This window comes from Telopea speciosissima, chromosome 7, assembly GCF_018873765.1.
Source record: "Telopea speciosissima isolate NSW1024214 ecotype Mountain lineage chromosome 7, Tspe_v1, whole genome shotgun sequence".
NCBI lineage: Eukaryota > Viridiplantae > Streptophyta > Magnoliopsida > Proteales > Proteaceae > Telopea > Telopea speciosissima.
The window spans coordinates 14,988,260-15,016,046 of NC_057922.1; the positions used below are offsets into that span (position 1 = coordinate 14,988,260).

General features: G+C 36.0%; 4 protein-coding genes across 4 annotated transcripts in view; 2 read left to right on the plus strand and 2 right to left on the minus strand.

The window, feature by feature from the left end:
• On the minus strand, positions 1 to 25,387 carry LOC122667957 (probable disease resistance protein At5g66900). Its single transcript, XM_043864453.1, has 6 exons — positions 24,724 to 25,387; positions 23,374 to 23,783; positions 22,867 to 23,216; positions 22,114 to 22,313; positions 21,188 to 22,025; positions 1 to 19 (listed from the first exon to the last, which is right to left on the minus strand). The coding sequence occupies exons 1-5, from the start codon at positions 25,349 to 25,351 to the stop codon at positions 21,190 to 21,192; spliced, it is 2,424 nt and encodes an 807-aa protein (XP_043720388.1). The 5' UTR covers positions 25,352 to 25,387; the 3' UTR covers positions 1 to 19; positions 21,188 to 21,189.
• LOC122667963 lies at positions 2,968 to 4,366 on the plus strand. Its single transcript, XM_043864467.1, has 3 exons — positions 2,968 to 3,194; positions 3,501 to 3,723; positions 3,934 to 4,366. Exons 1-3 carry the CDS (start codon positions 2,985 to 2,987, stop codon positions 4,356 to 4,358), a joined length of 858 nt encoding a protein of 285 aa, XP_043720402.1. The 5' UTR covers positions 2,968 to 2,984; the 3' UTR covers positions 4,359 to 4,366.
• Positions 10,284 to 15,907, minus strand: LOC122667956 (putative disease resistance protein At5g47280). The gene is made up of 5 exons (XM_043864452.1): positions 15,195 to 15,907; positions 13,905 to 14,311; positions 13,415 to 13,764; positions 11,294 to 11,493; positions 10,284 to 11,204 (listed from the first exon to the last, which is right to left on the minus strand). The coding sequence occupies exons 1-5, from the start codon at positions 15,817 to 15,819 to the stop codon at positions 10,345 to 10,347; spliced, it is 2,442 nt and encodes an 813-aa protein (XP_043720387.1). The 5' UTR covers positions 15,820 to 15,907; the 3' UTR covers positions 10,284 to 10,344.
• LOC122667962 (uncharacterized protein At4g26485-like) overlaps positions 18,695 to 27,787 on the plus strand; it is an 18,784-nt gene continuing 9,691 nt past the window's right edge. The window contains exon 1 of the mRNA XM_043864466.1: positions 18,695 to 18,706. The gene's annotated coding sequence lies outside the window, so the exon portion shown is untranslated. The remainder of the gene's footprint in view (positions 18,707 to 27,787) is intronic.

The following is a 27,787-nucleotide window of genomic DNA, read 5'->3' on the forward strand; positions in this document are numbered from 1 at the left end:
TTGGAGAGGATTTTAATCCGGTGACTAATACCTAAACCATGCTTAATAGTAACAAAAAAGTATATGTGGATCTTTATGGAAAAAGATCTCTATTTGGTGGTGTTTCCTACGTCCTCTCACAGGGTACTATGAGAGGACGACACCTCTGCCCCCTTGGTAGATACCCAGGTGTGTTTACCCATTGGCCTAGATGCTTGTGTAAAGACTATGCGACCAAGTAGAGATCTCTTGCCCTATCTTTATTTTCTATAGTAATATGACAAGATAAAAATTTAAAAAGAAAAAAGACATAAGAAAATTTGCCCATTTTTAATTCAACAATTTTTATTTTTTTGGGTTTAATCCTCTGGCTTCCAAGTTACAGTTGTCATCGTATCATATATGAGAAGACCAAAACAATTTCCATTATGCATGGCATGTGAGCATAGTTTTAAGTATCGGTATCGTATCATCCGATACGGATGATATGTACCTATTTTACTAGTCATTGATATCGATACAGTGTCGATATTGTATCGATAGCACGATACGAACAAGAGATACAATGGTCTGAAAACTCATTTTTTAAGAAAATTAAGAGGTAATTTTGTTCGATACAGTTGATCTAGACTGATATCGTATCGATTTTCTATGTTGCCGATAACCGTTCCGATACCATGCACTAAAACCATGCATGTGAGCATGAAATCATACAAGTTAAACTTATCATCATATATATAATTTTTTTTTTTATTGTATTTTTAATTAGTACATGTTTTCCACATGGCGAAACAAGGTACCCTTCTTGTATGTTGATCCGACCTGATCTGATGTGACATTTAAACGTTGGTAGGAACTAAAAACCGCTTTCTCAACATCACAGGGTAGGGGTATATATATTTGGACTCAGGGTCACTCTTGGGTGTTCACTCGGTGGATTAGACAATTATAGGTATTAGGATTTTCTCATTGACAGTCCCTCAAGATAATACATAATTTGTAGTTTTATTTTATCTTTTAATATGACCAATTTTTTTTTCTAATGAGGGTAAATATTGTCATTTCATATATATATTTGAAAAATATGCATAACAATGACATATTTTGTTAATACTACAATGATATGTCACTTTCAAGTTATGTTTGAAAATTTTTTTATACCCTTAATTTATAAAGCTTCTGGAATAAACAATGGGCAATTGAAAGAAATGTGTCATTTAGAGAGGTACTCTAAATAGTACATTTAAACATATTAAAATTTAATATTTTTTATTCAAAATTTATTGATTTGACTTCAATTCTGTTTTACTAACTTTTTTATTTTACTTCTAACCAAATAGATCTTATAGTTTAACAGGCCGGCAAAACATTTAATATAGAATGTACCAATATAATTCATGATTAAGTTGATATTTACCAATTATGATATCCAAAACTAAATTTAGACGTCGACTTATTATAACTCTAGATTATATATGCTTACCAGATTTACCATACATAATCTGATGAATCATGAATAATTGATTCACCTTGACCAATAGGAATATATCTTGTCTCAAGGTCACTCTTTATGTGTTACTCAGTAAACTAGAAAATATTTGCATTACATCCAATCACGTAGAAATTAAATTTTGATATAAAATTTATTGATTTGACTTCATTTATTTTTACATATTTTATCACTTCACTTCAAACCAAATAAATCTTAGAGTTTAAGAGGCCGACAAAAATTTTAACACAAAATACACCATTTATGATTCATACTTAAGTTGATTTTTACAAATTATGATATCCAACATTAGATTCACAAGTCGATTTATTATAACCCTAAACTGTGCTTACCAAACTTACCATACATAATCTGATGAAGCATGAATGATTGATTCACCTGGACCGATAGGAATATAACTTATCTAAAGGTCATTTTTTGTGTGTTATTTAATAGACTAGAAAATATATGCATTACATCTGAACAAGTAGAAACTAATATTTTTACCTATTTTCTCACTTCACTTCTAACCAAATAAAGCTTAGAGTTTAAGAGGCCGACAAAAATTTAACACAGAACATTCCCATTATAATTCATAATTATGTTAATTTTTTTTTACATAAATTAGATCAATTGAGCCAAAACTAAAATCACGTACATGTGGAGTTATTACATCCCTAGACTATACTTTCCAAATTTTTCGTATATAATCTGATCAACCATAAATAATTGATTCACTTGGATGGATCAAAATCTATCGAATTAATTCACAATTGCATTGATAAAAAATAGACTTTGTCATACACATGTAAAATAAAAACTAGATCAGATAGAACTGACAATAGTCTGATCACTAAAAGATAACAAAAAATGAAGATGTTAACTAAATCAAATATTTTTTAATGGTTTGGTTTCGTGTTGGCTAAATAACTAGTCGAAAGTGATTCAATCCAACTGAAACCAAATCAAACCGACCGATTGACACCCTATTGGTGGTCTGTTGTTACAAAAGGATTACATTAACTAGTCTTCTAATCCATATGTATATTTTTACCCAAAAACAAACACCCATATGTATATCTAGTTGAATAGGAAGACAGTAACTGCCACGTTTTATAATTACTTATTCCAAAAATAGATCATAAATTTGAATTATAAGAGGAAATAATTCCATGAGATCAGCATCTATCACTTACAATTTTGAACATTTATTGTGTTGTCTCTACCAGATTCTAATCCAACGGTTTCAATAATCCAATAGCATATTTTTAGGTTAAGCTTTGACCAAAAAATTTGACTTAGAAAATTTCAGTTTCAGAGATTGAACCCAAACAGGTTTTCTTACCATTTAAATTTTTTTTTTTGGGTAGAAAACCATTTTAATTTACAAGTAATAATAACACACAACACTGTTCTTATCATGCTGACGTGGATCATATATATCTATCTATATATAATCCCTCATCCTTCTATTCTTCCTCGCAAGAGCCTGTTCTTCTTCTTCTGGGAAAAAAAAATGGGTAAGTTTCAAGAAGAGAAGGCTCTTGCAGGTGATCGTTGCCTCAGTAGCCTTGAAGAGCAGATTTCGGTGTTTTACGGTGAAGATTCCGGTGACTTTGATCGGCCTGTCGTAGACGATTTCGGTGATTATGAATCCAATGGCAGTGGAGATCATGATTCCACCGAGCGGACCCTGTTCTGGGAATCCAAACAGGACCTGCTTCTGGTAATTAATTTATTTTTCTTAAAAAAAGATCTTTTTTTTAAAGAATCAATACTCCTCTACTGTAATCTACAAGAAATGAATTAGTTTTCAGGAAATCTGATAAGTTTTTATAATCTTCTTAGCTTAGTTGGATTTCCATTGATTCTGGCTCTCATCTCTGTTTCTTTGTGGAAGATTTTCATCATCTCTGTTTTATTTTCAAAACTTCTTTCCCAAATTTTTGGTTTAAGTTTCTTTTCAAGGAGGTATTGTCTATTAAAATCTCAATTGAAGCTAAAGGTTGTGTTTTTATTTGGGTATGTGCAGGAAATTCTAGAGTATAGTAGCTCAACAGGATCAAAACTACGTGAAGAAGTTAAAAAAGCATTGCAAAGGGCAAGAGAGAGAGAATTGTGTAAATGCAGCAACCCTAGCTTTAATGGCTGTCCTAAATGCTTCCGGCAAGCGGTCGTCGATCATCTTTCCGATAAGGGACTCAATGCAGCACTCTGCAAATCCAAATGGAAGTCTAATTCAAAGATCCATGGAGGTAGAAATTCATTACTATTACAATTAGTTACTAAATTATTCACATTTGATGTGGGATTATTTCTTTGGCTCTCGAATATGATCTTAATAAGGTCAATTTATTAGCTTCTTAATATGTTTGTCACAAGCAAGAGGGGAATTAATTTCCAATAAGAAAGAGATGGTCCTCATTCATGATTTTGTTAATAGTTATATCTAATTGATTTTGCAGGAACACATGAGTACATAGATGTAATTTTTAGCAGCAGCAGCAGCTTAGGACATAAGAAGGAATCCAGGTACTTAATTGAATTGGATTTCCGGGCTGAATTCGAGATGGGAAAAGCTTGTGATGAATACAGGAATTTGGTAAATCAATTGCCCGAATTTTTCGTTGGTAAACTGGAAAAATTAAATGCGATTTTACGTGTTGTATGCGATGCGGCGAAGAGATCTGTGAGCGAAATGAAAATTCATATGGGACCATGGAGAAAGAAAAGATTTATGCAGATGAAATGGTCAGCTCCTTATCAAAGATGTTCTTCTTCCAAGAAACAATCCTCTATTGATTCTTCTGTATTGTCAAGGCAGGTTCATATGTCCATTCCCAAATATTGCCTACAGTTTGCTGCACCTACAGCATTAGAAGTCACCTGAAATCTTACATTTTCTGATAAAAATCTTGGGCTTCTTCCTTGTGTATTTATTTTTACAACTAGTAGTACTATTTAGAAGCCTGTAAAAAGGAAGAAAGAGACGAACTACTAGTAGGGCTTGAAAGTTTTGAAGAAGTTAGAATACAACAAATAGATGAGATAAAAAATGAGCCCAAGATGCCCAAGTTTTCTTACAAGGCTATTGAAGGCATCATGTAAGGTTATGTATTTAACTTGAAAAGTTACAAAGAAGAGTTTTGTAATGAAATATGCTCTTTTTTGTTTTCATGTCTCTTCTATTTATATTGTTGGGTATTTCTCCTCATTGTCTTTGTAGGAATTACCCATAATAACGAACTTGCAAAATGGATCTCTTTATTATAAAGAGATTCGTTGCTCCGTACATGAGTGAGGTGTGTATGCAATTACGTTTAAAACACAGAGTCGGATCAGCCGAATCGGCCAATTTAGATCAGAATTGGTCAAGACTTAACTGGAAATCACATGACCTGATGATTTATTCAATATTTTCTTAATTGTTCAAATTATCACCCAAATTGATCTATTAATTGTGCCATATTGTACACAAGTTTTATAAAATTATAAAAATGTCATTTCATATTTAATGGAAGGGTAATAAAGCTGTTTGTAACCAACCCGATTACAACATAATCGGACTTTTTTGCCCACCCCGCACAGCTTACCAACATTTAAAGATAGGGTGTATTTTGTAATTTTTCCCTCCTCTCTCTAAAATGTACTATTTCCTTTTGATATGGGCATTTTTTTAATGTTTTCTCTTAATTACGTTAATTGTGTGATTCTCATATGAATGATATCTTCTTTGCACAACCATTGATGTGACATGAGAGATTCTCCACATTGGCGTCGTGGCAAACCTGTCAGTTGGCAAAAGTGGCTGAGGGTTTCTCTATCCATGAAAGTTGCTACTCTGAGTCATGTAGCATCAATGGGAATCTCCCATGTGAGAGTCTTGTAAATGCCAAAAGATTTGTGAAGTGTTGTGGGGGGAAAAATAAAGAGAAAGATTTGCGTATATCTAACCCTCCTCAGACCCTGTTAAACGTGGGAGCCTTGTGCACTGGGTACGATATTTTTTTGTTTTTTGTTTTTTGGTTTTTGTGGGGGTAGAACATCTCTTATATTATTTGGATGTTTGAGATATTTGTGTTTCTTTTGTATCTAATGACTCTATTGTCACGTCGAGGAATGGGACTAGTTTCCCACACTCATTATTGTTGCCGAGGCCTTTAACAAGGGGAACTCTTTTTGGTAGTACGAGGCTTTTCCATCTTGGATGTGGATATAGTTCATAAATATGTGGTTCAGAAGTCACAACTTTCTCTTTATTTTTTTCCCAATTATTCCATTATCTCTATAAAAAGAAAGGGAGAGAGGGTTGGGCATAAGAGGGCAATCATTATTTTGATAAACTAGCAGTATGCACTAATCACAGGACTGGACGTAAGAGGATAAGAAAGTCTTTTCCAAAAGGGGAGGAGAGAGGATGACATAGGCTAGAAACCTTGGGGCGTACCTAGTTTTTTTTTGAAAAAAAAAAAATGAGGGAGGGTTCCCAAAGATGCCAATGTGGGCTAAGAGAATCTCCCACACCATACCAATGTTGGTGCGAAGAACAGTATCATCATACAAAACCCACATGACCATGGTATGAAAGAGAAACGATTAAAAAAACCTTATATAAGAATATAACAATACATTGGCCTCATAGATATTTTTTTCCCCAAATAATATAAGATTCCCCCAACCTACATTGGCATCTGGTTACAAATTCTTTGACACCTTAAAAGATGTCAATGAGAAAATCTTACATATAAAAGAGGGGAGAAAGACGGTTGTCAGACTGTGTGCACTATGTTAGGGCTTCTCTGCGTCTATCTCTATCCTCCGTCCTATGAAATAATTTACCTCCTTATTGTGGCAGGAGCGAGATATGGGAAAGCGTTATCATTGCATACGTAGCCTAACAATGTTCTTTCTTCTATAAAAGAATGATGATTCTTGTCTTCAAAAAAAAAGAATGATGATTTTACGAACAAAAAAAAAAAAAAAAAGAATGATGATTTTATTTTTAAATTTTAACATTCTAATCATAATATCTTAGGTGATAAACATTGTCTAGGCACCGAAGGGTGGGTTTTATGTCTCTCTCGCTCTCATGAAATGATCTTCTTGCCTTTTACGTACGAAATTTTTTTAATGAAACAAATAAACTTTAAAAGAAAGAATTAACAAAGTTTGTACAATCCTCAAAAATAACCTTCTTACCTCTGTAGTTTGAGCTTTCTTTGCTAACCAAGCAACTACTGACATAAATGTATCATTATCCAAAATCTCGGACCACCGAATCTACAAAAAATCTTTCAAAAAAGTTTTTATGTCCATTAGCATATAGAAGTAGGGTCATGACCATCGGTTGCCTTCAAAATCCGTTACCATCTGAATCATCTACTTGGAATTGGATCTGATCTCAAGAGACGTTAATCCTAGCTAAATGCCTTGCTCATTGAAGACCCTAATGGAGACTTGCTACTAATATCGCTTATGTACAAAATTGTTTTGTTGCACTTCCTAGACACTTGCTCAAAGAAGTGAAGAATCGTCTCCCTATCTTAGGGGGAGAGAGAGAGAGAGAGAGAGATGGTTTGGGCAAGAGAATGCTAACCAGTGCAGTAGACAACGAAAGTGCACACAAAGGCATTGGTTTGAATGTGATTTTCAATTTCACTGAGGCTAAACAATCATTTCACGCACATAGACATTGGTTTGTGTCTAGACACAGAAACTACGATAACCATGCGACCGATTAACATTCTTTCTCCCAATTTCTTATTGATGTTAGGTAGATATGGAATTATGTATCCCCACACTTGGGATGTGGCCGTGTGGGGCACCCATCTTCACTTGCAACTAATAATTTTTTTCTTCTCTTGTCAGCCTTGAAAAGGAGAAGTTAAAGAAAATAAGAAGTTGCAACTCATCAGCGCTAGCCCACATTGACCTCTATTACGTACATTGTAAAATATGCTTCTGTTTTTTCTGTCAAACGATTTATGATCAAATATTGTATACCTCATTACCCACGTTTTTCTTTTAATAGAAAACCACTCATTACTTGTCGTACTAGCACGACTAATTAAGTATCATCTTATCCTCATCAGAATAAATTTTAAATGTTTAATTGATTGGAGAAGCTGATCAGAAAAAAAGGTTCCCAAGAAACGGATTAGTCATATTAGCCAATTTATATCCGTATTAGCTGACACAGATACCAATACCTGGTCGATACCAAATCACTGAAATAATGGATAGAGAGTAATTAAAATGGTCAACATCCATGTTAATATTATTATCTTTGAGGGCAAAAACATCTAATACGATTGATTCAAACACGTACATAATGGTAGCAGTATCGATTTTAGAACTGGCCAATTTAGAAACGAAAATTTAAAATGATGTAAATGAAAAACGTAAACAAATAATCATACAATCGTACACAAAGATTTATCTGATTTGGTGAGATTATCTAAATCCACGGTGAGATAAAATCTATTTCACTATCAATGATGAATGGGTTACAACCGCTCGTCCTCACATCTCTCTTTAAGTTACAAAGAAGTTACAAAGAATAAGTGCATCTCGCTACAAAAAATGTAGCAAAACCCTAAATAGGTATTCTTGACGGAAATTCCAATTGAGATTGAGATTGATGCGAGTTATACCACTGAACTAGAGAATCGTTTGTATCATCTTTCAAATATTTAATCATTTAAATTTGTTTATCAGGAAAAGTAGATACAAAGTTGTGCTAGTTGGACAAGTAATAAACATCTATCATCATATTAGAAGACTTTTTGTGATTCTAACTTTTAGAGGAAAGTTTTCGAAAAAGAAAAAAGAAAAAAAAAAAAAAAAAACCTTTTAGGGGAAAGGTTTCCTCCAGGCTCCGACACTCATGTGCAGATTTAGGCGAAGGAGGGAAATATTATGGAAAAATTCATCAAATAGAGAGGGTATGTAGAGGAATTTCATGCGAAGGAAAAACAGTAACATGAATGAGGGCCTGCAATTTTAATTTGGTGCTAGCGTCGTGGGGATCTTTTTCTCTAACCTTTAAATCATAGAAGGCTGTGATCTTCCAATTTTTTAATGTATTAAAGGGTATTGAACTTTGCAATTTTACTGGTCATCATATCTTCAGATCCTAAGGCTTCTTAACGATTTTTCAGAATTACGTTAACCCATAAATTCAAGTGACAGAATACAATACATCATATCCCTAACAGTCGATACCATGAACTAAAACTATGGCACGACCCATTCCGGTGCTCAAATTTCATCCCAGGGGCAAATATGATTGTGGGTGAAAAGTGAGATCATTCTTACCAAAATTACTTTTGTTAGAGTGATGCTTTATGGATGTGTTTGCCACGATATAGGTTTTGTTTTCCCCTTAATTTAATAAAATGATTTAATATACAAAAAAAAAATATAAGGCCAAATGTTCTTTGTGCCCAGACACAATGGATGGGTGAAATGACCATCCTGCCCCCCCCGGGAATAGATAAAATGGCCGCCTTATGTGTGATGTGTTTGGGCGTAGCCTGCGCTTCCAGGCAAAGAACAATCGTCCAAAATAAAATTATAAATCATGCAGTACAAAATCTCAATGGTGAGATCAATGTAGATCATCTATAACGTAGATCCACCTCACCATCCAAACTTCATAAATCTCCGTACCATAATATATTTTTTTCAAAGGATTAAGTTTCCTTCCACCAATAGAAAACAGTTTATCCATCATCCTAGAGTTCACAAACCTCTCCATAGGTTTTAGTATATTCCAAAATACCCTCCGGATACCCTTTCCTGTCATTTTCAAATATGATAAATATTCATTAAATGTGATACTAGCACCGTATCATTTAAATTGTATAAACTTATCCTCAAACAATTTTAAATGATTAAGGTTACCCAATGATTAAACATTTGACAGATGTGGCAAACGGCTCTCTACTTCGAATCCTGACATTTATCTCAATATGATAAAATATTTGTCACATGATTAGAGGTGTCCTTAGAGAACCCTTCTTCCACGTGTCACAGATTAGGGTGAATGTTGCCAATAAATGAGGGAAAACTCATATTTAGTTTGTGTTTCGTTGGTTGGAAGATGGTGAACAATGGACAAGTTTCTTGGGGAATAATAAAAGGGAATCTGTTTGGATCAAATTTTCATACATCGGAATCGGTTCAATGAATCAGCCATGCAAATCAGAAAAGCTGGTCCCAAAGTTTGATTATTCCCAATTCTCAACGAGGTAAATGTAATCAACCAAACATATTCATAGAACTCATTTCTTGGCCATCATCATCTCCTTCCTTGGATAATCAAAAGTGTAGAAAATGAAGGAATCTTACCCCTCTTGTAGCTTAATTCTACAAGATACATTTGTTTGCTATTTTTATTTTAGGAGAAAGTTTTCCTCCACCGGGCTGAAACGTTCACCACACCATCCTAAGTTCACAACCTCTAATATCTACGGTGAATGGATTCTCCATTCTCCATTCACTGTGGCTGAAGGAAAACTCAGTCATATTATTTTAAGGGTCAAATGGTAGTTGGGGGTTTTTTCATTTGTTTTTCCCTTTTTTTATAAAGTAAAAGAAGAACAAGAGAGAATGATGGAATGTACGACTTTCCACGATGAAATGCGGAAATGGATTGCATGAGCGGAAACAACGAAAGAGGAGATCAAATTATAACTCTCTTATTAGTAAGAAATTTTCACTGCATAAATATATCGAAGTAGCCCAAGATGTGAGAAGTGAATTGTTTAGCTATGAGATCAAATTTTGTCCAGAAAAAAATACAAGTTATATACCAAGATGAAGTGCAGAAGAGAAATCCCCCCCTACCTTTCCAAATTTAAAGAGAGAGAACATCAAGGGTGTAGGCAGCTGGGGCTATTGAGATCAACCCCAAGCCAGAACAGGTTGATGTCTTTAGGCTTCTCACTTTTAAGTTTATGTAAATGGCATTGGAAAGGTTGCCAAAGATGAGCAGTCTCATCATCACAGATCACATCCTTTAAATCCACAAGTTTCATGATAGAAGTAGGCAATTCCCTCAGTCCCAAGCACTGTCTCATGTCCAGCTTTTCCAAACCATGCAACTCACCCATCCCTTCAGGCAGCCTCTCCATGCTCAAACACTCTGATATATCAAGAAACCTTAGCTTCTGGAGTTTTTGTATTGTGTTTGGTAACTCTGCCAATCCTGTACAAGCATGGAGCCTTAACACCTCTAAATCTCTTATAGATCCAATTCCCTCAGGCATTGCTAATAAATCATGACAGTTGGTTATGCTGAGCTTCTGTAGGTGGACGAGATCGCAGATCCCTTGGGGCAATTTCACAAGATCATTGCAATAGTCAATGTTGACCTCCACAAGATTTGGCAACATGTATGGGAAATTGAGGTCGTAGCTCCTCAAGGCTTGGCCAACCTCACACATGAACAATGATATCTTCTGCAAGTCTTTCAATGGCATTCCAATTTCATTTAGGGAAGGGACCACAACCTTTTGTAACCTAACTCTCCGTAAAGTGGACAAGCAACCAGGTTTAGTCAAATAATTCAGCTGGGTACAGTGGCGGCCACGGTTTATGATGATTAGAACCTTCAGCTTCTCCATTTTCTCAACAAATGGGGGTAAAGTGTACTTTGTCGCAGAGAAATCCAGAATTAACACCTCAGCTTCAGGAAAATGCATATTGTACCAGTTAGAGGAAGACATTTCACCTGCAAACAATGAGCCAGAGATCACGAAGTTGAGAAAAGAAAATACATTGAAGGAGCAGTTTTGTGCACCAGTATGCAGATATAGAAACCTGTTTGGATAGAGACAAGGCGAGCATTCTGAAACTGGTGTTCTTCTTTGCTCCATCTCCAGGGAAGGCTCTCTTCTCTTCTTTTCATGATTAATCTTGTACTCTTCTGCTGGCTTTGGTAGATAGCCAAGTCTCGGAGCAGATCATGCTGGGTAACAAATAGTCCATTCAAGTTACCATCAATCTGTCCTGCATCGCCGCTGATATAGAAAGACAATTTTTTCTCCTTAGAAAGAGATTTACAGTTGGACACAAATGACAAGAATGCAATGGCAAAAGATCAAGCAAAATAATTGATTAGTGTTCTTTTACGAGGTTCACAATGGCATCTCGTTGCAAGTTTTAAAAAAAAAGGGGAAGGGAAGTGAAAGTATTAGTTTAAAAATGAAAAGGCAAATTTTTGTAATCATTACTTAACATGATTGTATAACTCCAAATCATTCTAAATCTGGTTATTAAATTTTACTTTAGTTTGTGAACATATCTCTTGGATTTGAAAAGAAAAATAAAGAATTATCTGAAGGTATAATTACCAAATATAAAGTGTTTTAAGATAAACAATCATGATTACAAAAGTTTGCATTTTCTTTTTAAACTAGTTTTTCTTCCCTCCCCTTTATTTCCGTCTTGTTCGTGAAAGAGGACACCACACCAGAAGGATTGGAGCAAATCAAAGCTACCCTCATTTGGCTGGGTTTGGTCTCAATGCAGCAAGACACAGCCAATAAGGCTACACAGCTCTGCAAAAAGTGAATGAGCTACTCAGGAATTGAGCTGGTCCAAACTTCAGAAGGGGTGATTGGATCAGCTAGTGCTGTAGCATCTTTGTCTTGTCAAGCAAAATGTGACAAGTAAAAATGTCAAGATCGTTTCGCAGACACATCCGTTAACCTGACTGCTTTTGCCCTCCACAGTTTTCCACTTTTCCCATGGTTGTCCACTCATTTTAATTTGAGAATTAACGAAAATTTCTCATGCAACCCAATTGAGAGGTTGGAGCTACAGGTAGTGATGAAATTTCTCCACTTCTGTTTCCCCTTTCCCAACCTTCATAGAGAGAGGAAGAACAACTGGGATTTTCTTCCTCTGTTTCCTCATATTTTGCATTCCATCATACTGCAAATCCACTGATCATGGTCATGGTAATTTGGCAATGAGTTTAGCCATCCAAAAATTACTACATCTGGCTTTGCGACTCAATTCAGAAGGCTTGTTTATTTGGGCTGTAAGGCCTTGTTATTTAATTATTATTAAAACCAGCCAGACCTTTACCCTGAAATATTAACACTATTGTTTTGGACATCTGGTGCTTTGATCTAAGATTTTCTGTCTTGCTTTCTATTTTGCTGAGAGAACCTATCTTTTACTAGATGCCCCAGTTCCAGCTTGAGGTGCCTCTGTTCTGAACTCCAAACCCACCTGAATTTCAGGACTCTTTTTCAATTACTGAATAAATTATTCTGTATTGAATCTACAAGAACCATGTTCATCACACCACTATTGAACTCAAAAAAAAACACACATGAACAATTCATTCCCCTCAGTGCAGCAATTTCCTATCCCCAACAATGGCCACTCCTTTCATGATCTTGGCAAGGAATAATTGAGAAGATTGAATGAGCTATGATGATAAAAAGCAAAGGATTCTAACAGAAACTGACCATGGAGAGGGATAAGAATCCAATCTAAAATAGCTCACACTTTTTTACTTCACCCAGTAGATGGGAAACTAATTGAATGTCCGTTGTTCCCTTATGCAAATGCATTTGTTCTTGATTCGTGAAATTCATTTTATTTTATAGTTTAAGTGAAATTAAATACATTGCTCCTTACTTCGGAGAACTTAATATACTCTATGGAGGGTAAGAAAATTTGGCCAACCGCTATTTCTAACTGGGCTTGGGGAAATTCAAATTATCCTTGTTTTCCCCTTACTGAAATTTCCTGTGTAACATGTCTTTTATATTTTTCTAGCATCAATGATATTAGGTCATAGTTATGGCAAAGCTCTAAGTTCAAAATTAGCTCAACCACCTGTTTTTGCATTCCTTTTTTCTGTAACGTTTCATGGTAAAAAAAACAAAGGCAACATGGAGAGAGGAAGAGAGCTAGCATACCAACCTGGTAAATTCAATCAGACTAACAAGATTTAGAGTGGAAAGTTCAAGAAGGTTGATGTAAGCATCCACTTCATCTATTCCATAAAGTTCAACCCAAATATCTATAAGAGATGAAGCGGGGATTCTTTCATCTTCAGGAAAGGAACCCAAGTCCATAAAGCACTCTTGCACCTCCTCAGTCAAGAAATCTAAGCTGGTAGCAAGACAACTCAGCAAATCACTGTGGGACTTAAAAATGGAGCAACTTGACATCATCCTCTCTTTTTGTTGCCACACTTTGGCAGGTTGCTGATGCAATGAATGGCCAATCACCTTAAGAGCCAGTGGGAGTCCCTTGCAACCTCTCACTATCTGCAATTTAACAATTTCCAGTAAAATCAGTCATAGCTTGCAAGGAGCTACTGAAAATTGATAGTATATATGCATCCTGGTGCTGAATGTTAAACTTATTTGCAAACATTATCTATGTATAAAGAATATAGATAAAGCACCTTAATTAGAAGCTCCCTGTCAGGCTCCTCATAGTTTAGTTTCTCATTTTGAGGAAATACCGAGTGACAGAAGAGAGCCATGGCATCTGCATCGTTGAGCATTTTCAAAGAATATTTATAATCAAAGGCCTGACATTGAGTTCTTGAAGTGACTAGAATCTTATAGTTTACTTTTCCAATGAAAAATTTCCGAACAACTGAGTCCTCCCAAACATCATCAAGAACCAACAGTGTTGGCTCTGTTTCCATCAGCGTCATCAAGTTTCCCAGCTTCAGAATTGCTTCTCCTTCACTTACAAAATGGGGTACTGGACGTGTTGGAAACATCTGTTCTGATAGTTTCTGTACTATCACCTTAAAGTCGGGTGAACTTGAAACTGTAAGAAAGTATATCTTCTTGAACCTGCCTATACAACTAGAGCGTAAGACAGTTGCCACTAGGAAAAAACTCAAATTCTTTATAGAGGATAAACAAAGTACTAAAATTCAATTTCTTTACAGAGAATAAACAAAGCAGAATCAGGAGAAGACACACTTCAGCTTGTCAGTAAAGCATATGAGTATTTACAGGACAACTAAATAGATAATTTGTTAGGAATTAACAACGCAGCAGAAAAATGAGAGGAAATCACACATACAGAACACAATGATTTATGTGGTTCACCCAAGATGGACTATGTCCATTCCTGAATTAGACTGAGATCAGGCTTCACCAATAACATAATTTGGACAATATAGTGACAATTTTAAGCTCGAAGTAAGGGATCCGTTTCAGACTGGTTTAACCAGTCAAACCTGTTTGCAGAAAACTATTAGAAAAGTAGACAAAATAGAAAATCAGCTGGTTCACACAGTTTGCAATAATAAAAAAAAATGTTGTTAACTACTCAGGTAGAGGTGGTTTTGATCGTTGTCTGTTTCTGGCCAGCTTGATTCATCCCTTCCTGTCCAGCCCAATTTTTTAAAATAATATGTTCCCTTCCTCAACATCCACTTCAATTTACACCATTTATCAAAAGTTTTGATTTTATATACAAATAAGTTTTAAATGCATCCACCAGAATGGCTAAAACTATTGGGAATTCCATCCAAAAGAATCGCTTACAGCAGAAGAAGACTATTAACAAAGATAAAATAAACAAATTCCATCTAACAGAGGTAACTCATAGACAGTTTTTAAATGCATATAACAAAAAATAAAGCTGAACGAAAGTTGCAGGATCAGAAAGAGAAATGAGAAACAAGAAAAGAAAAAAGAAAAAAAACGATTTGGGTTTCAGAATAGCATACTTGACACATCTCTGTCTCGGCAAAGCACGGAAGCCAACGTGGTCTTCCCACAACCTCCAGGAGCACACAACCCAAGAACCCTCACATCATCTCTAAACAGCAGCATCTTCAATTCCTTCAGAGGAACATCTAATCCAAAAGTCATGTCCGGTATCTCAGGCGCAGCAGAGAATGAATCCTCCACTCTCCTCATACTCATCCTATCGAAATTCCTCATCATCTCCCCCATTTCTACCAGAATCTGTTTACAGCCAAGCCAGATATCCGCCGGCACTTCCATTTTGAAGAACCGCCGTAAATTCTTATCAAATTTGAGGATTTTCTTCGAATACCTTAACCTCTTGAAGTAGTTCCAAGATGGGACGGTCCAACACTTTATTACAAGCTCTTTCCCATTCTCTAACTCTGCCTTCAATCTTTCGATATCTGATCTAGGGCGATCTGTTAACACAGCATTCAAACGACGCACTTCATTGATCACAGGTGTGATGCTTTCGAGAGTTAATTGAAGCTTTTCAAGATAAGTTTTGAAATGAATGGCCTTATTCATGTTAACTATGATGAATCTCAGCAACTCTTGCGCTGGAGCACCCAGAAGAATTCCTATTGCAGTTTGCGAAGCCATCTTGGATACCTAAAGCCCAGAGTTTGGGGGTTTTAAAGCCATATATTTTTTTTCAAGTTAAAATGGAAGCTCATGACCCATAACAGCTTCAATGAAGTTTCACGGAAAGCCAAACCTACAGAACTGTAGAGAAATTCCCGCCAAAAGTTAGGCTTGAACGCGCAAGAATGAGCGAAGAGAAACATTGACGTGTCGGCGAACCTTCTCGTGTTCTCCGGTCTGGTATTTGTAAAAGCGAAAGACCCCATCCGGGAAATTGCCAAGCGACGTACGGACAATTCAGTCTTACGAGAATGTTTTTCCTTAAGCCCCGTTTGGTTGGTTCAAGAGTTAAGACCATGGTTTTTGTGCACGGTATCGAAATGGTTATAGGTCAACTTGAAAACTGATACGGGATCGGCATGAATTGGATGTATCAAACAAATTTATTCCTTATTCTCTTATAAATGGGTTTTCTAATCATTTTATCCTTTGTTCGTACCGTATCATCAATACAATATTGGGATCTATTTCTTGCAAAACTGGTACATATCGTTCAGATACTGATACATCAAACCATGGTTAAAGACTTAAGATTACATTGGAAAAGTTTGAGAGATTGTTGGGAATATTACCCAATGGGTCTTAGGTCAAGTCCTCTCAAATGCAAACTTTACCATATAAAATGTAAGGGATGTAATTGAAAATATTGCCCAAAGGGTCATGACTCATTACTTTTTCAACCACAAGTATAATTTCTTCACAATTACCAAGAATTTTCCAAAAAAATAAAATATGATTTTTTCATGTAAATTTAGTTCTTTTATACTCGAGCAATGCAAAGAACACACACGTTCACACAACCTTTGACATCTTTGAGAATACACACGATGACACTCTTTTTTAGTCTAGAGTTTTAGAAAAATTTAATTATCATCGAAGAAGGAAGGAAGAGAGAAAGTGAGATTGATGGCGGAGAGAAAGGAGTAGTAAAAATATCTTGGACTGTTCCCTCCCCTTCTCTTTTATAATAATGATTTTGTGATTTTACATTTCAATGACAAGTAATCTTGTCATTTCGTAGTGTCTTTGTATGCTAGAAAGTGGAAAAGAAGTATGATATGATTCCATTGAGTATTTTATTTAATCCAAAAATCTCGTAATATATGTAGATATTTTTTTGGATAAAAATAAAATGATAAATTAGTATCATTATGGCATTATCCCTCCAAAGTAATAGTAATTCACAATTTAATCAAATAAATTATATATCAATCCCTCTACTAAATCAATATTACATAATCAGACTATAAAGCATGCAATTCAATTATTGTCAAAACCCTAATCCATCGAATATGTCAATTCATAGATTATGTATCAATTATTGGATAAAAATATTTTCAAAATATTGAATAAAATAATATTATAAATAATATCAAATTTATAAAACAATTTGTAAGTTGTTTACTGAAAATTTTACAGGATCCGGATTTGGGTCTAATCATATACAAACATTTTTTTCTCCTTGATGGGTTGCTTTTAAGCTTGACGTGTCAAAGGTCTATGACAGAATCGAATGGGGGGTATAGGGCGATTTTTGAGTTTCTAAGTTTTAGTTAGACTTTGTGTGACATGATTAGTTACACGTTATCATTTATCTCTTATTCCATTAAGATGGAGGGTAGTTGTTTCGGTTTTTTTCGAACCATCTCGGTGCATCTGTCAAGGGTATTCATTTATTTCACCTCTTATTTTTTATCTTAGCTATGGAAGGGTTGTTGCACATTTTAAAAGTGTATAGAGATATTGATAAGTTTAAAGGAATAAAGATAGGTAAGAATTGTCATGAAGTTACCCACATGCTCTTTGAAGTTATACCCTCTAGTATGTATACTATTTTAAATCTCTTCCAAGATCTGTCTGGCAAACAAATTAATTTTAAGAAAAGTAGAATGATCTATATGTAGTAGGCAGGTTGGGGAGAGAATCAAGAACATGGTGTCTTGTAGTTTAGGGGTTAATCCTATTGAGGAAAATGCTACCCTATCGGGGAACACATGTATTCTTCACTTGATATAAATCTTAGGTATGTCATTGTTTTATACATAGGGTAGAGAAGAAACTAGGGAGTTGGAAAATACTTTTGCTTCCTCAAGCAGGGAGGGCTATTTTAATAAAACCAGTTCTAAAGTCTATACCAACTTATAATTTGATGTCATGTTTTGCGATTTAAATTAAAATCTATTCCAAATTAGATTCAATAAATTCAAATTTTTCGATGGGGGTGGAGAAGCAAAACATAAGTGAAGTCCCATAGGGTGGCTTGATTATTGTGTAAACCAAAATATTTAGGATGGTTAGGATTTAGATATTTTGCTATCCATAATAAAGCTCTACTTCTAAATTGGCTTGGTATGTTCTTACACAATCAAATAGTCTATGGATAAGATTTTGAAGGTAACAATTGTCTATTCCATCCATCGTCTTGGACTAAAAGGGAATCAGTGATTTGGATTAGTATTGCTAAGGTTCTTCCTCTTCTTAACAGACTCAAAGTTCAGGGGGTGGGGTTCAGAAAAAGGCCGTCAAGGGAAATTGTTTTCATTGCAGCAAATCGGTAACTAAAAGCAAAACTGTAGGACATACCGAACTACATTGAAGAAGTAGCTAGAAGAAGATATTTCTGAATCTTTTATATTATCTAAATCAAATTGTTAGTTGGACCAACTGACTTATGGTGTATGGAAGTTGGGTTCCCTCTCAATGTTTGTAATATGTTGCAGTGATTCAAAAAGACAAAAGACTCTGGAAAATTGAGCTACATTTGAGAGTTGTATGGGAGATCATGCCAGTGTCATTAATCTTGGCACATTTTTTTAATGATACTAAAAGTATAGCTTAAATAATTGTTTTCATTTCTAATTTAAATAGGAATATTGTTTCTATTTCAAATACTAGTTTACTGGATATTTCTTTATTTCAATTTAAATCCTATTGTCAGATATGGTATGTTTGTTATCTCTTTTAAAGAAATGATCGATTTGTATTTTTTAAATCAATTTCAACTGAAACAATTAGTTATAATATGGTAAAAAATAATACGATCTCACGTAAATTTCACATACCTATGATATTTTAGAATAGTTCATATTGGAGTAGAAAGGATAAATAGGCTAGTAAGGGATAAACCTTTAGAAAAACTAAATGTATAACTCTATCCAAGTTGTGAATCTTGTCTATAGAAAAATGACTAAGAAACCTTTTTTTTCTAAAAATGATGGAAGGGCCAGTGGTGTATCAAACTTGATACATTATGATATTTGTTGTCCCTTATGTATTCGGGTCCATTGTGGTTATGAGTATTTTGCTACTTCCACAAATGATTACTCTCATTTATTATGATTTCTTTTTGCCTCTTGGGTTTTCGCATTGGGCCGATTATCTATATATTGAATAGGGTTTTGACTAAATCTGTATCTAAAACATCCTATGAATTGTGGCATGGACATAAGTCTAATTTACAATATCTTAGAGTGTGGGATTATATTGCGCATGAGTGAAATAGCAACTTATAGATGAATTGAAAATTAGCACAGATAGGTGTCACTTTGGGGATACCCTAAAGGCACCATAGGATATTATATCCTAGATCTGATCCAGTGAACTTTAATCAATTATCATGTTATTATTTATTTGCAATTCCGAATGAACCTATCTTTGATATTCTCCAACCTGTGAAACAACCTAGTGTGTCTCGTCGTAGTGGGAGATATGTTAAACCTCTAATTCATTATACCTTTTTCATGAAGGATGACAAAAAACAAGTAGAAAAGTTCTACATGGTGTCTAATTCTTTGGATTTAAATCCTATAACTACTACTACTCTAAGGCAATGAAGGATGCAGACACATACCAATGGAGTGATGCTATGCACTCTAAAACTGATCTATGTATTTCAACAAGGTCTGGACTTTTGTTGATCCATCATAGGATTCATTTGATGTTAGCGGATATATGAGAAGAAGAAAGACATGAATGAAAAAATAGAAAAGAACAAAGTGTGTAAGTTATTGATATCCATATGTAGTCTCAAACAATTTTTACGGAGTTGTATAATCCGTTTTGATCAAACAATCAAAATGTTTGGTTTTGAGCAAAACATGGATGACCCTTGTATTTATTAAAAATAATTAAAAAATCAATTATGGGAGTGTAATGATTTTCCTGGCCCTCTATGTAGATAATAGATAATTTATTGGGAATGAATTTTGCATACTTTCATATGTCAAGATAGAGTGTCCTCAAAATTTTCAGTAAAGGACTTGGGATGTTGGAAAGGAATACAAACATATAGAAACACACTAAGCAAAATCAACAGTTGCCTCTACAACGCATGAGGCCATTGTTTGATCTCTCTGATGAGATGATACTAAATAAGTAAGAAATTGGTAATAATTGTATTACTAAAGTTGATACGGTACAAAATTTGTCAACTCCTTTATCTAAGTTATTAGCACCAAATATGTTATGAATATAAATATTAAATAAGTAAGATATTGACTTTGATGTACAAATTGTTTTTATCAAGAATCTTTGCATGGACATCACAGAACTAAAAGAAAAATGTTTCATTCAACAAAATGAAACCACATGATATGGTCTCTCAAATAAGATGCTTGACCATTGTAGCACGGTATAATTGAAGTGTTTGCACCTGCAATAGACCTACTAGTAAAGAGTGATAGGTGATTTGAACGTGCTAGAATAGTCTAAAAATAAAATAAGAAAAGGAGAGAGAGAAAGAAAACAAGGCAAGAGAGAAAACAGGGGTTTTGAGAGAGAACCACAATAACTATTAAATAGGATTGTCAAGCCTTTACATAACTGGTCACAAGTAAACCCACTACCGTTACACAATTGCTATTAGACAACTACTCCACATCATCTCGACTCTACATAACTATTAATAAGTAATAACTGATCAACACTATCCCATCTTACAGAACCTACCTACCCGATAATAATAACCTATACTTGATGCATGTGACATTGCGACGATTGATTACTGGGGAAGAAAAGAGAAACATGTCTCTTGTCAATATAACACGGTTACATTTTCACAACTCTTATGACAAATAAAGGGATCCAAATCCTCTATGGCGCAGCTGCCCGTCCAGCCTGTGCTATGAAGACACAGGGCCACACACAAAGACTGCCTTACCCCACTGGGGCAAGGCGGTCTCTGAGTGTGACCCTATGTCTGCGCAGCACAGGCAGCTGCTCTATGCTGCGCCATAGAGGATCCAAATCCCAAATAAAGTGGTCAAAGATATTGAAGGTCTCCATAACTACCGAAACAAGAGATCATTATTAAGAGTGCTGGTTGTGGCTTTAAAGATCAACTCCAAGCCAAGACAAGTTGATGTCTTTAGGCACTGTGATTTTCAGTTTACTTAAATCCTGTTGGAGAGGTTCCCAAAGATTAGCGGTCTCATCATCACAGATTACTTCCTTCAAATCCATAAGATTCATCACTGAATTAGGCAATTCCCTCAGTCCCAAGCACTGTCTCATGTCTAGCTTTTCCAAACCATGAAACTCACCCATCCCTTCAGGCAGCCTCTCCATGTTCAAACAGTCTGCTATATCAAGAAACCTTAGCTTCTGGAGTTTTTGTATTGAGTTAGGTAACTCTACCAATCCTGTACAGGCATTCAACCGCAACACTTCTAGATCTCTCATGCATCCAATTCCCTGGGGTAGTGCAAGTAATTCATGACAGTTGGTTATGCTGAGCTTCTTTAAGTGGACAAGATCACAGAGCCCATTAGGCAACTCCACAAGATCTTTGCAAGAGTCAATATTGATCTCCACAAGATTTGGCAACATGTAAGGGAAATTGAAGTTGCAGCTCCTCAAGGCTTGGTCAACCTCACACATGAACAGTGAAATCTTCCGCAAGTTTTTCAATGGCATCGTGATCTCATTAAGGGAAGGGACCAAAACCTTTTCCAATCTAACTCTTTTTATATTAGACAAATAACCAGGTGTTATCATACAACTCAGCTGTGCACAGTAGCGCCCATGATTTACGATGATCAGAACCTTCAGCTTGTCTATTCTCTCCATGAGTGGGGGTAAAATATACTTAGTTGCAGAGAAATTCAGGATTAAAACCTCAACTTCAGGAAAATGCATGTTGCACCAGTTTGATTTAAACATTTCACCTGCAAAATAAGCCAAAGATAATGATGGTGAGAAAAGATGACAGATTGAAGAAGCACTTTGGTGTAATAGAATGCAGGTTTATGAAACCTGTGTAGATGGAGACAAGGCGTGCATTTTGAAATTGGTGCCCTTTTTCACTCCATCCCTTGGGAATGCTGTCTTCTCTTCTTTCCATGATTAATCTTGTACCCTGCTGCCGGCTTCGGTAGATAGCCAAGTCTCTAAGCAGATCATGCTGGGTAACAAATAGCCCATTCAAGTTACCATCAATCTGACAAGCATCTCCGCTGATTTACAAGGAGAATATTATGGCTTAGAACATTGAACACAGAGGATACGAGTGTACAAGAAAAAGATCAAGCAAATAAAGATTGTATGGTCCAAATTTCAGAAACTGTGTTCAGATCAGGTAGTGCACTTGGTATAATATTCATTTCTTGTCATACCACAGCACATGGCTGACTAAATACCAAGGTGACGGTCATTTTAGTAGGCTCATATGGTATAAAATTTTAGTTGTATTTACCAAACATCATAGTCATGTTCCACTCTCCTTTAACACCCCTTTGACACAATATGCCTTTCATATCCTGGGTTACAGACAGGAAATGCATGACAAACAAGCTGGACTAGCTAATTTTGAGCTTAAGACCTTCACACAGCTATGAGATAACAATATTGACACTATTGAACATTATATACATGTCATATGGGAAGTGCCAAAAGGGGAGGAAAAGGGGGGGGGGGGGCGAGAAAGAAAAGGAGAACTGAGGATGGTGGTGTGCACAGAGAGAGAGAGAGAGAGAGAGAGAGAGAGAGAGAGAGAGGGGCCTAGCATACCTTGTTATTTCGATCAGATTAACAAGATTTCGAGTAGAAAGTTCAAGGAGGTTGATGTAAGCATCAACTTCATCTAAGTCATAAAGTTCAACCCAAATATCTATAAGAGTGGAAGCAGGGATTCTTTCATCTTCAGGAAACGAACCCAAGTCCATAAAACATTCTTGAGCCTTCTTATTTAAGTAGTCTAAACTGGAAGCGAGACAACTGAGCAAATCACTGTGGGACTCGAAAATGGAGCAATTTGTTAGCATCCTCTCTGTGTTTTTCCATACTTCGACAGGCTGTTGACGCAATGAATTGCCAATCACCTTAAGAGCCAGTGGGAGTCCCCTACAACCTCTCACTATCTGCAATTTAACAATTTCCAGTAAATCCAGTTAGAGTTCAAAAGGAACTACAGAAGAATGTCAGCATACAAGCATCCCTTACAAAATGTCTGCTTCTTACTCATTTTCATACATGAAGGAATGCATAATATAAGTAGATAGGATCTAGATAAAACACCTTGTTTTGAAGATCTCTGTCAGGCTCCTCATAGTTCCCATTGTTCCCATTCCCAGGAAAAGCTGAGTGATAAAAGAGAGTCATGGCATCTGCGTCACTGAGCATTTTCAAAGAATATTTACAATCAAATGCTTGACATTCAGTTCTAGATGTAACAAAAATCTTATATCCTCCAGTTCTGAAGATAAATTTCTCAACAACTGAATCCTCCCAAACATCATCAAGAACCAACAATATGGGCTGTTGTTCTCTCAGCATCAGCAGGTTTCCCAGCTTCATATATGCTTCTTCATCACTTAGAAACTGAGGGACTGGATCATTTGGAAACATCTGTTCAGATAATCTTTGTACTATTGCTTTAAAGTTAGGAGAGCTTGAAATGCTAAGAAAGCATATGCTCTTGAACCTGTCTGTTCAATCAGAGTGTTAGACAATAGCCACTAGGAAGAAGATTTAAATTCGTTATGCAAAAGAAATAAAGCCTAAAATCAGGAGAGCATACAGTTGTGCTTGTCGGTAACAGGAAATTTATGAGTATTTAAAAGACAAAAGTATATAATTCGGACAACATGCGATGTTTCCAGGTTTAATATATCATCTCTGAGAGAGAATCCTAGACATAAGTAAGGGAGATCACACTGTGAGGTGGAGTGATGGAGAGTTTTTTTTTGCCTTTGTGAAAAATACTCTGGTTCTCTCGGGCAGATGTAAGCATTCATGTCGAACCATGTTAAATTCTTCATGTTGTATGTGATTGTTTGCTTGGTTGTGGTTGCGCAATTGTTCCCAACAGGCCAAGCCATTCAAATGATCTGTTCTGAATTGACCAGTTTAAAACTGATTTAACCAAACAAAACTGACAGCATAAAACTATCGCAAAAGAAACTAAAAAGTAAACAAGATAGAGAACCGGCTTCTTCACAAGGTTTGCAATAAAAGCAAGGGAACTACTGTGTTTGAGCTGTTTTTAACTCCAATTGATTCTGGGTTCTTGAACTGTCTGTCCTACTCTGGTTCATTCACTCCAGTCTGGCCTGATTTTTTAACTAGGTTCCCTTCATCTACAGGTTCTCACTTCAGTTTACACCATCGATCCAAAAGGGTTCATTCATAACAACTTGTAAATGCATACAACAGAGGAGAGTTAAACAGAACTTCCATAAGAAAAAAATGTTCATTTGTAGACGTCTTTGAGATGCATAGCACAGAAGTACAGAAAGCATGAAAAATTTTGCATCAAAAGGGTTTCCATATAAACAAATTTCAAATAAATATAACTCAAGAAAGCAGAACCAAAATTAGGGCATGGAATTGAGAAACAAGAAGAAGCGTTTTCAATTTATTTCATACCTCTCACATCACTGTCTCGGCAGAGCATGGTAGCCAACGTTGTTTTCCCACAACCACCAGGAGCACACAGCCCTAGAACCATAACATCCTCTCTAAACAATTGCATCTTCAATTCCATCAGAGGCACGTCCAATCCAAAAACCTTGTCCCTGATCTGAGGACCGGAGTTATCCGATCTCGAACTCTCCGATCTCAAACTCAACGTATCAAATTTGGTGATCATATCTCTCAGATCAACCAGAATCTGTTTATTGTGGAGCCAGATATCAACAGGAACATCAATCTGAAAGAACTGCAGCAAAGTTTTATCCAATTTAAGGATTTTTTTCGAACGCCTACACCTCTTGAAGCAATTCCAAGATGGAACAGAAGAACACTTCTTTACAAGCTTTTGACCCTTCACTAACTCAGCCTTCAGTCTTACTATATCTTGTCTCTGGTGATCTGTCAATTCAGCACTCAAACGATCTATTTCTTTGATTCGAGGAGTAATGGTTTTTAGAGTAGATTGGAGCTGCTCCAGATAGTGTTTGAAATGATGGGCTTTAAGGATTACATCTGAAATCACTCTCTGCAACTCTTGAGCAGGCGGACCCAGAAGAAATCCTACTGGCAACTGCCCAGACATGGTTTCTCCTCCTCTCCAACCCTTTCCAATACTAAAACCCTAGAAACCCAAAAATCGAGGATTCTGATCAGATTCAAAGGAATTGTTAATTGTTGGTTCGATATCAGCTTCAATTGAGAAAGAACACACAAGAATTTATAGGCAAGGCAAAGACGAACAGAGACAATCTATAGTCTTCTTCTCTTGACTTTGCTTTTCCTTTCTAGGATATTTGTCGGAAAATTCCTTCCATCTTCGCCTTTTATTTTAGGGAAATTTTCAACGACCCCCCTCAGTTGGACCGTGGAATTAGTGCCACCCCATTAAATGCCTATATATCAATTGGGACCCAAAAACAAACGGGGTTAACCGTGTGTAATGGAAATGACTTAACTACCCTCTACACTCAAATATTAAAAAACAAATGATAAAATAGAAAAAAGGGTTGGGGTTTTCAAGGGTGTCTTTTGGACCATTGGATCTGAATAAATAAATCTTAAGTGTTGATTTGGAATAAAACATAAGTTTGGGAATCCACTCTTCCTCTCGAAACCCCATTCCCTCCCTGACCTGCATTATGCTCCGGCAACTTTCGTCCCTGACTCTATGCCTTTGTCGTATTTGCCCTCCAATAAATCAGTAGCCATTTGTTTGTCTGGGTATAAATAAAAAAAAAATCTACGAAGGCAGTCATGGCTGCCATTAAGGGACAGGGAGACTGGCAATGGTGGCTGCCGAGGTGAGGTCGTCCTCCCTCCTGTGACCTGTGATCGCTTTAATAAAAAAAACCCGCAGAAACGGACAACAGGGTGATTGGTTAAAGGGCAGCGACAAAGATGGTCGCCGGAGTGAATATCTCTCTCCGGTAACCTGTAACTGTTTAGATTTTAAAAAAAAAAAACTGGGCAGCCAGGCTGCCATAACCGTGATGCTCTCATGGGCCAGCCCCAGCCGGACTTCCCCTTTACCAGTTTTGTTGCGGTCGCCGGCCTCTCCTGTAACCTGCAGATTTAAAAAATAAAAACAAATTCTGCAAGTTACAGGGTGAGTTAGGTAACCGAATTTGGAAGAATGGGTATTTTTTTTGGGTTGTTTTTCCGGCAAATGGACACCGACCGAAGTTTCATTGTTGTTTGTCGTGGTTTTTGAAAACCGAAGTACCGTCGGGTGAAGCCGCAGTTGGCGGCGATTTAACTCCAAAGTATCCAGGCACAAGTATTGATTCCCATCTTTCCATTTGTTCCATGTTGAATCAAACCTTAAACGATTTTAAGATGAATGTTGAAAAAAAAAAATTAGAGAAATCAGAAGAGAGCAGAGGGAAACCCTTCTTCTTGGTTCGATTCAATTTCTTCTTCCTTTCGATCAAAGGCGAGCATGAGTCCTTGGGAAGATCCATTTGAATTTTTTTAACCTAAATCTGAATCCATTTGCAGGTTTGGGGGAAACGATTTGAGTAAGATAGAGGGCATTTTGGTCAGATGACTTGGTTCACTTGTTTTAAGGAGAAGGGCAAAATAGTCTTTTAAAAAAATCTAACCTGCTCACATCACTAGTTTTTGGGCCCATATTGATATATTGGGACTTAAAGGGATGACATTAATTCCACGGTCTAACGGAGGAGGTGTTGCCGAAAATTTCCCTTTATTTAATAGTCTATATTCGACGTGCACGGCAGGCAAGTCCGCAACCCTGACGTGTGTGTCTCGTTAGTAAGTTCAGTACGGCATAAAAACGGATATATTTGCTTACGAATGTTAAAATACGGCATAAAAATATATATAGTAATATTGTGATACACATTAATATGATTTCTATTTGAATTATAAGATATACATGTATCAATACAAAAATAATCTCTTGTTGTGATAAATGAGAGAAAAACAGGGATTAACGCTACAGTAGAATTATGGAGAACTGTCTTAGAATAAAAAAGTCTAGTGATTCACTAGGACCATATTAGAAGTTGGGTCCACCAACTACTGGAGGGCTCAGTGTGTCTCCCTTTGAGCTTTATTTTGAATTTATTTTTTGGTAAAATTTCCTTTTGCGTTTTGAGTTCAAGTATATCATCACATTCCATGGATTCAAAAATTCAAATTGAATTGGTTCAATCGAATTGAATTTCATCCCAAGTCCCAACCCCAGCCAATTCAAATTGGCCAATCTATGTACAGAAACAAGGATTTAGACAGATTTCACCTATTGGAATCTATCCTTATCGGAATCGAGTTGGAATCAAGCTCACACCAATTCCAAGTTTAATAAATCAAGTCCTCGTAGTCATTATCATCATCATTTGTCAAAGGATTGGATATCGGTCACCTTCAAAATTGATATGATACTGATATGGATCGATACGAATCAATCCCATGTCAAACAAATTTGCCCCTGATATTTTAAAAAAAAATTAGGATTCTTTTTTTTAACTGTTTTACCCCTAGTTTGTATCCGACC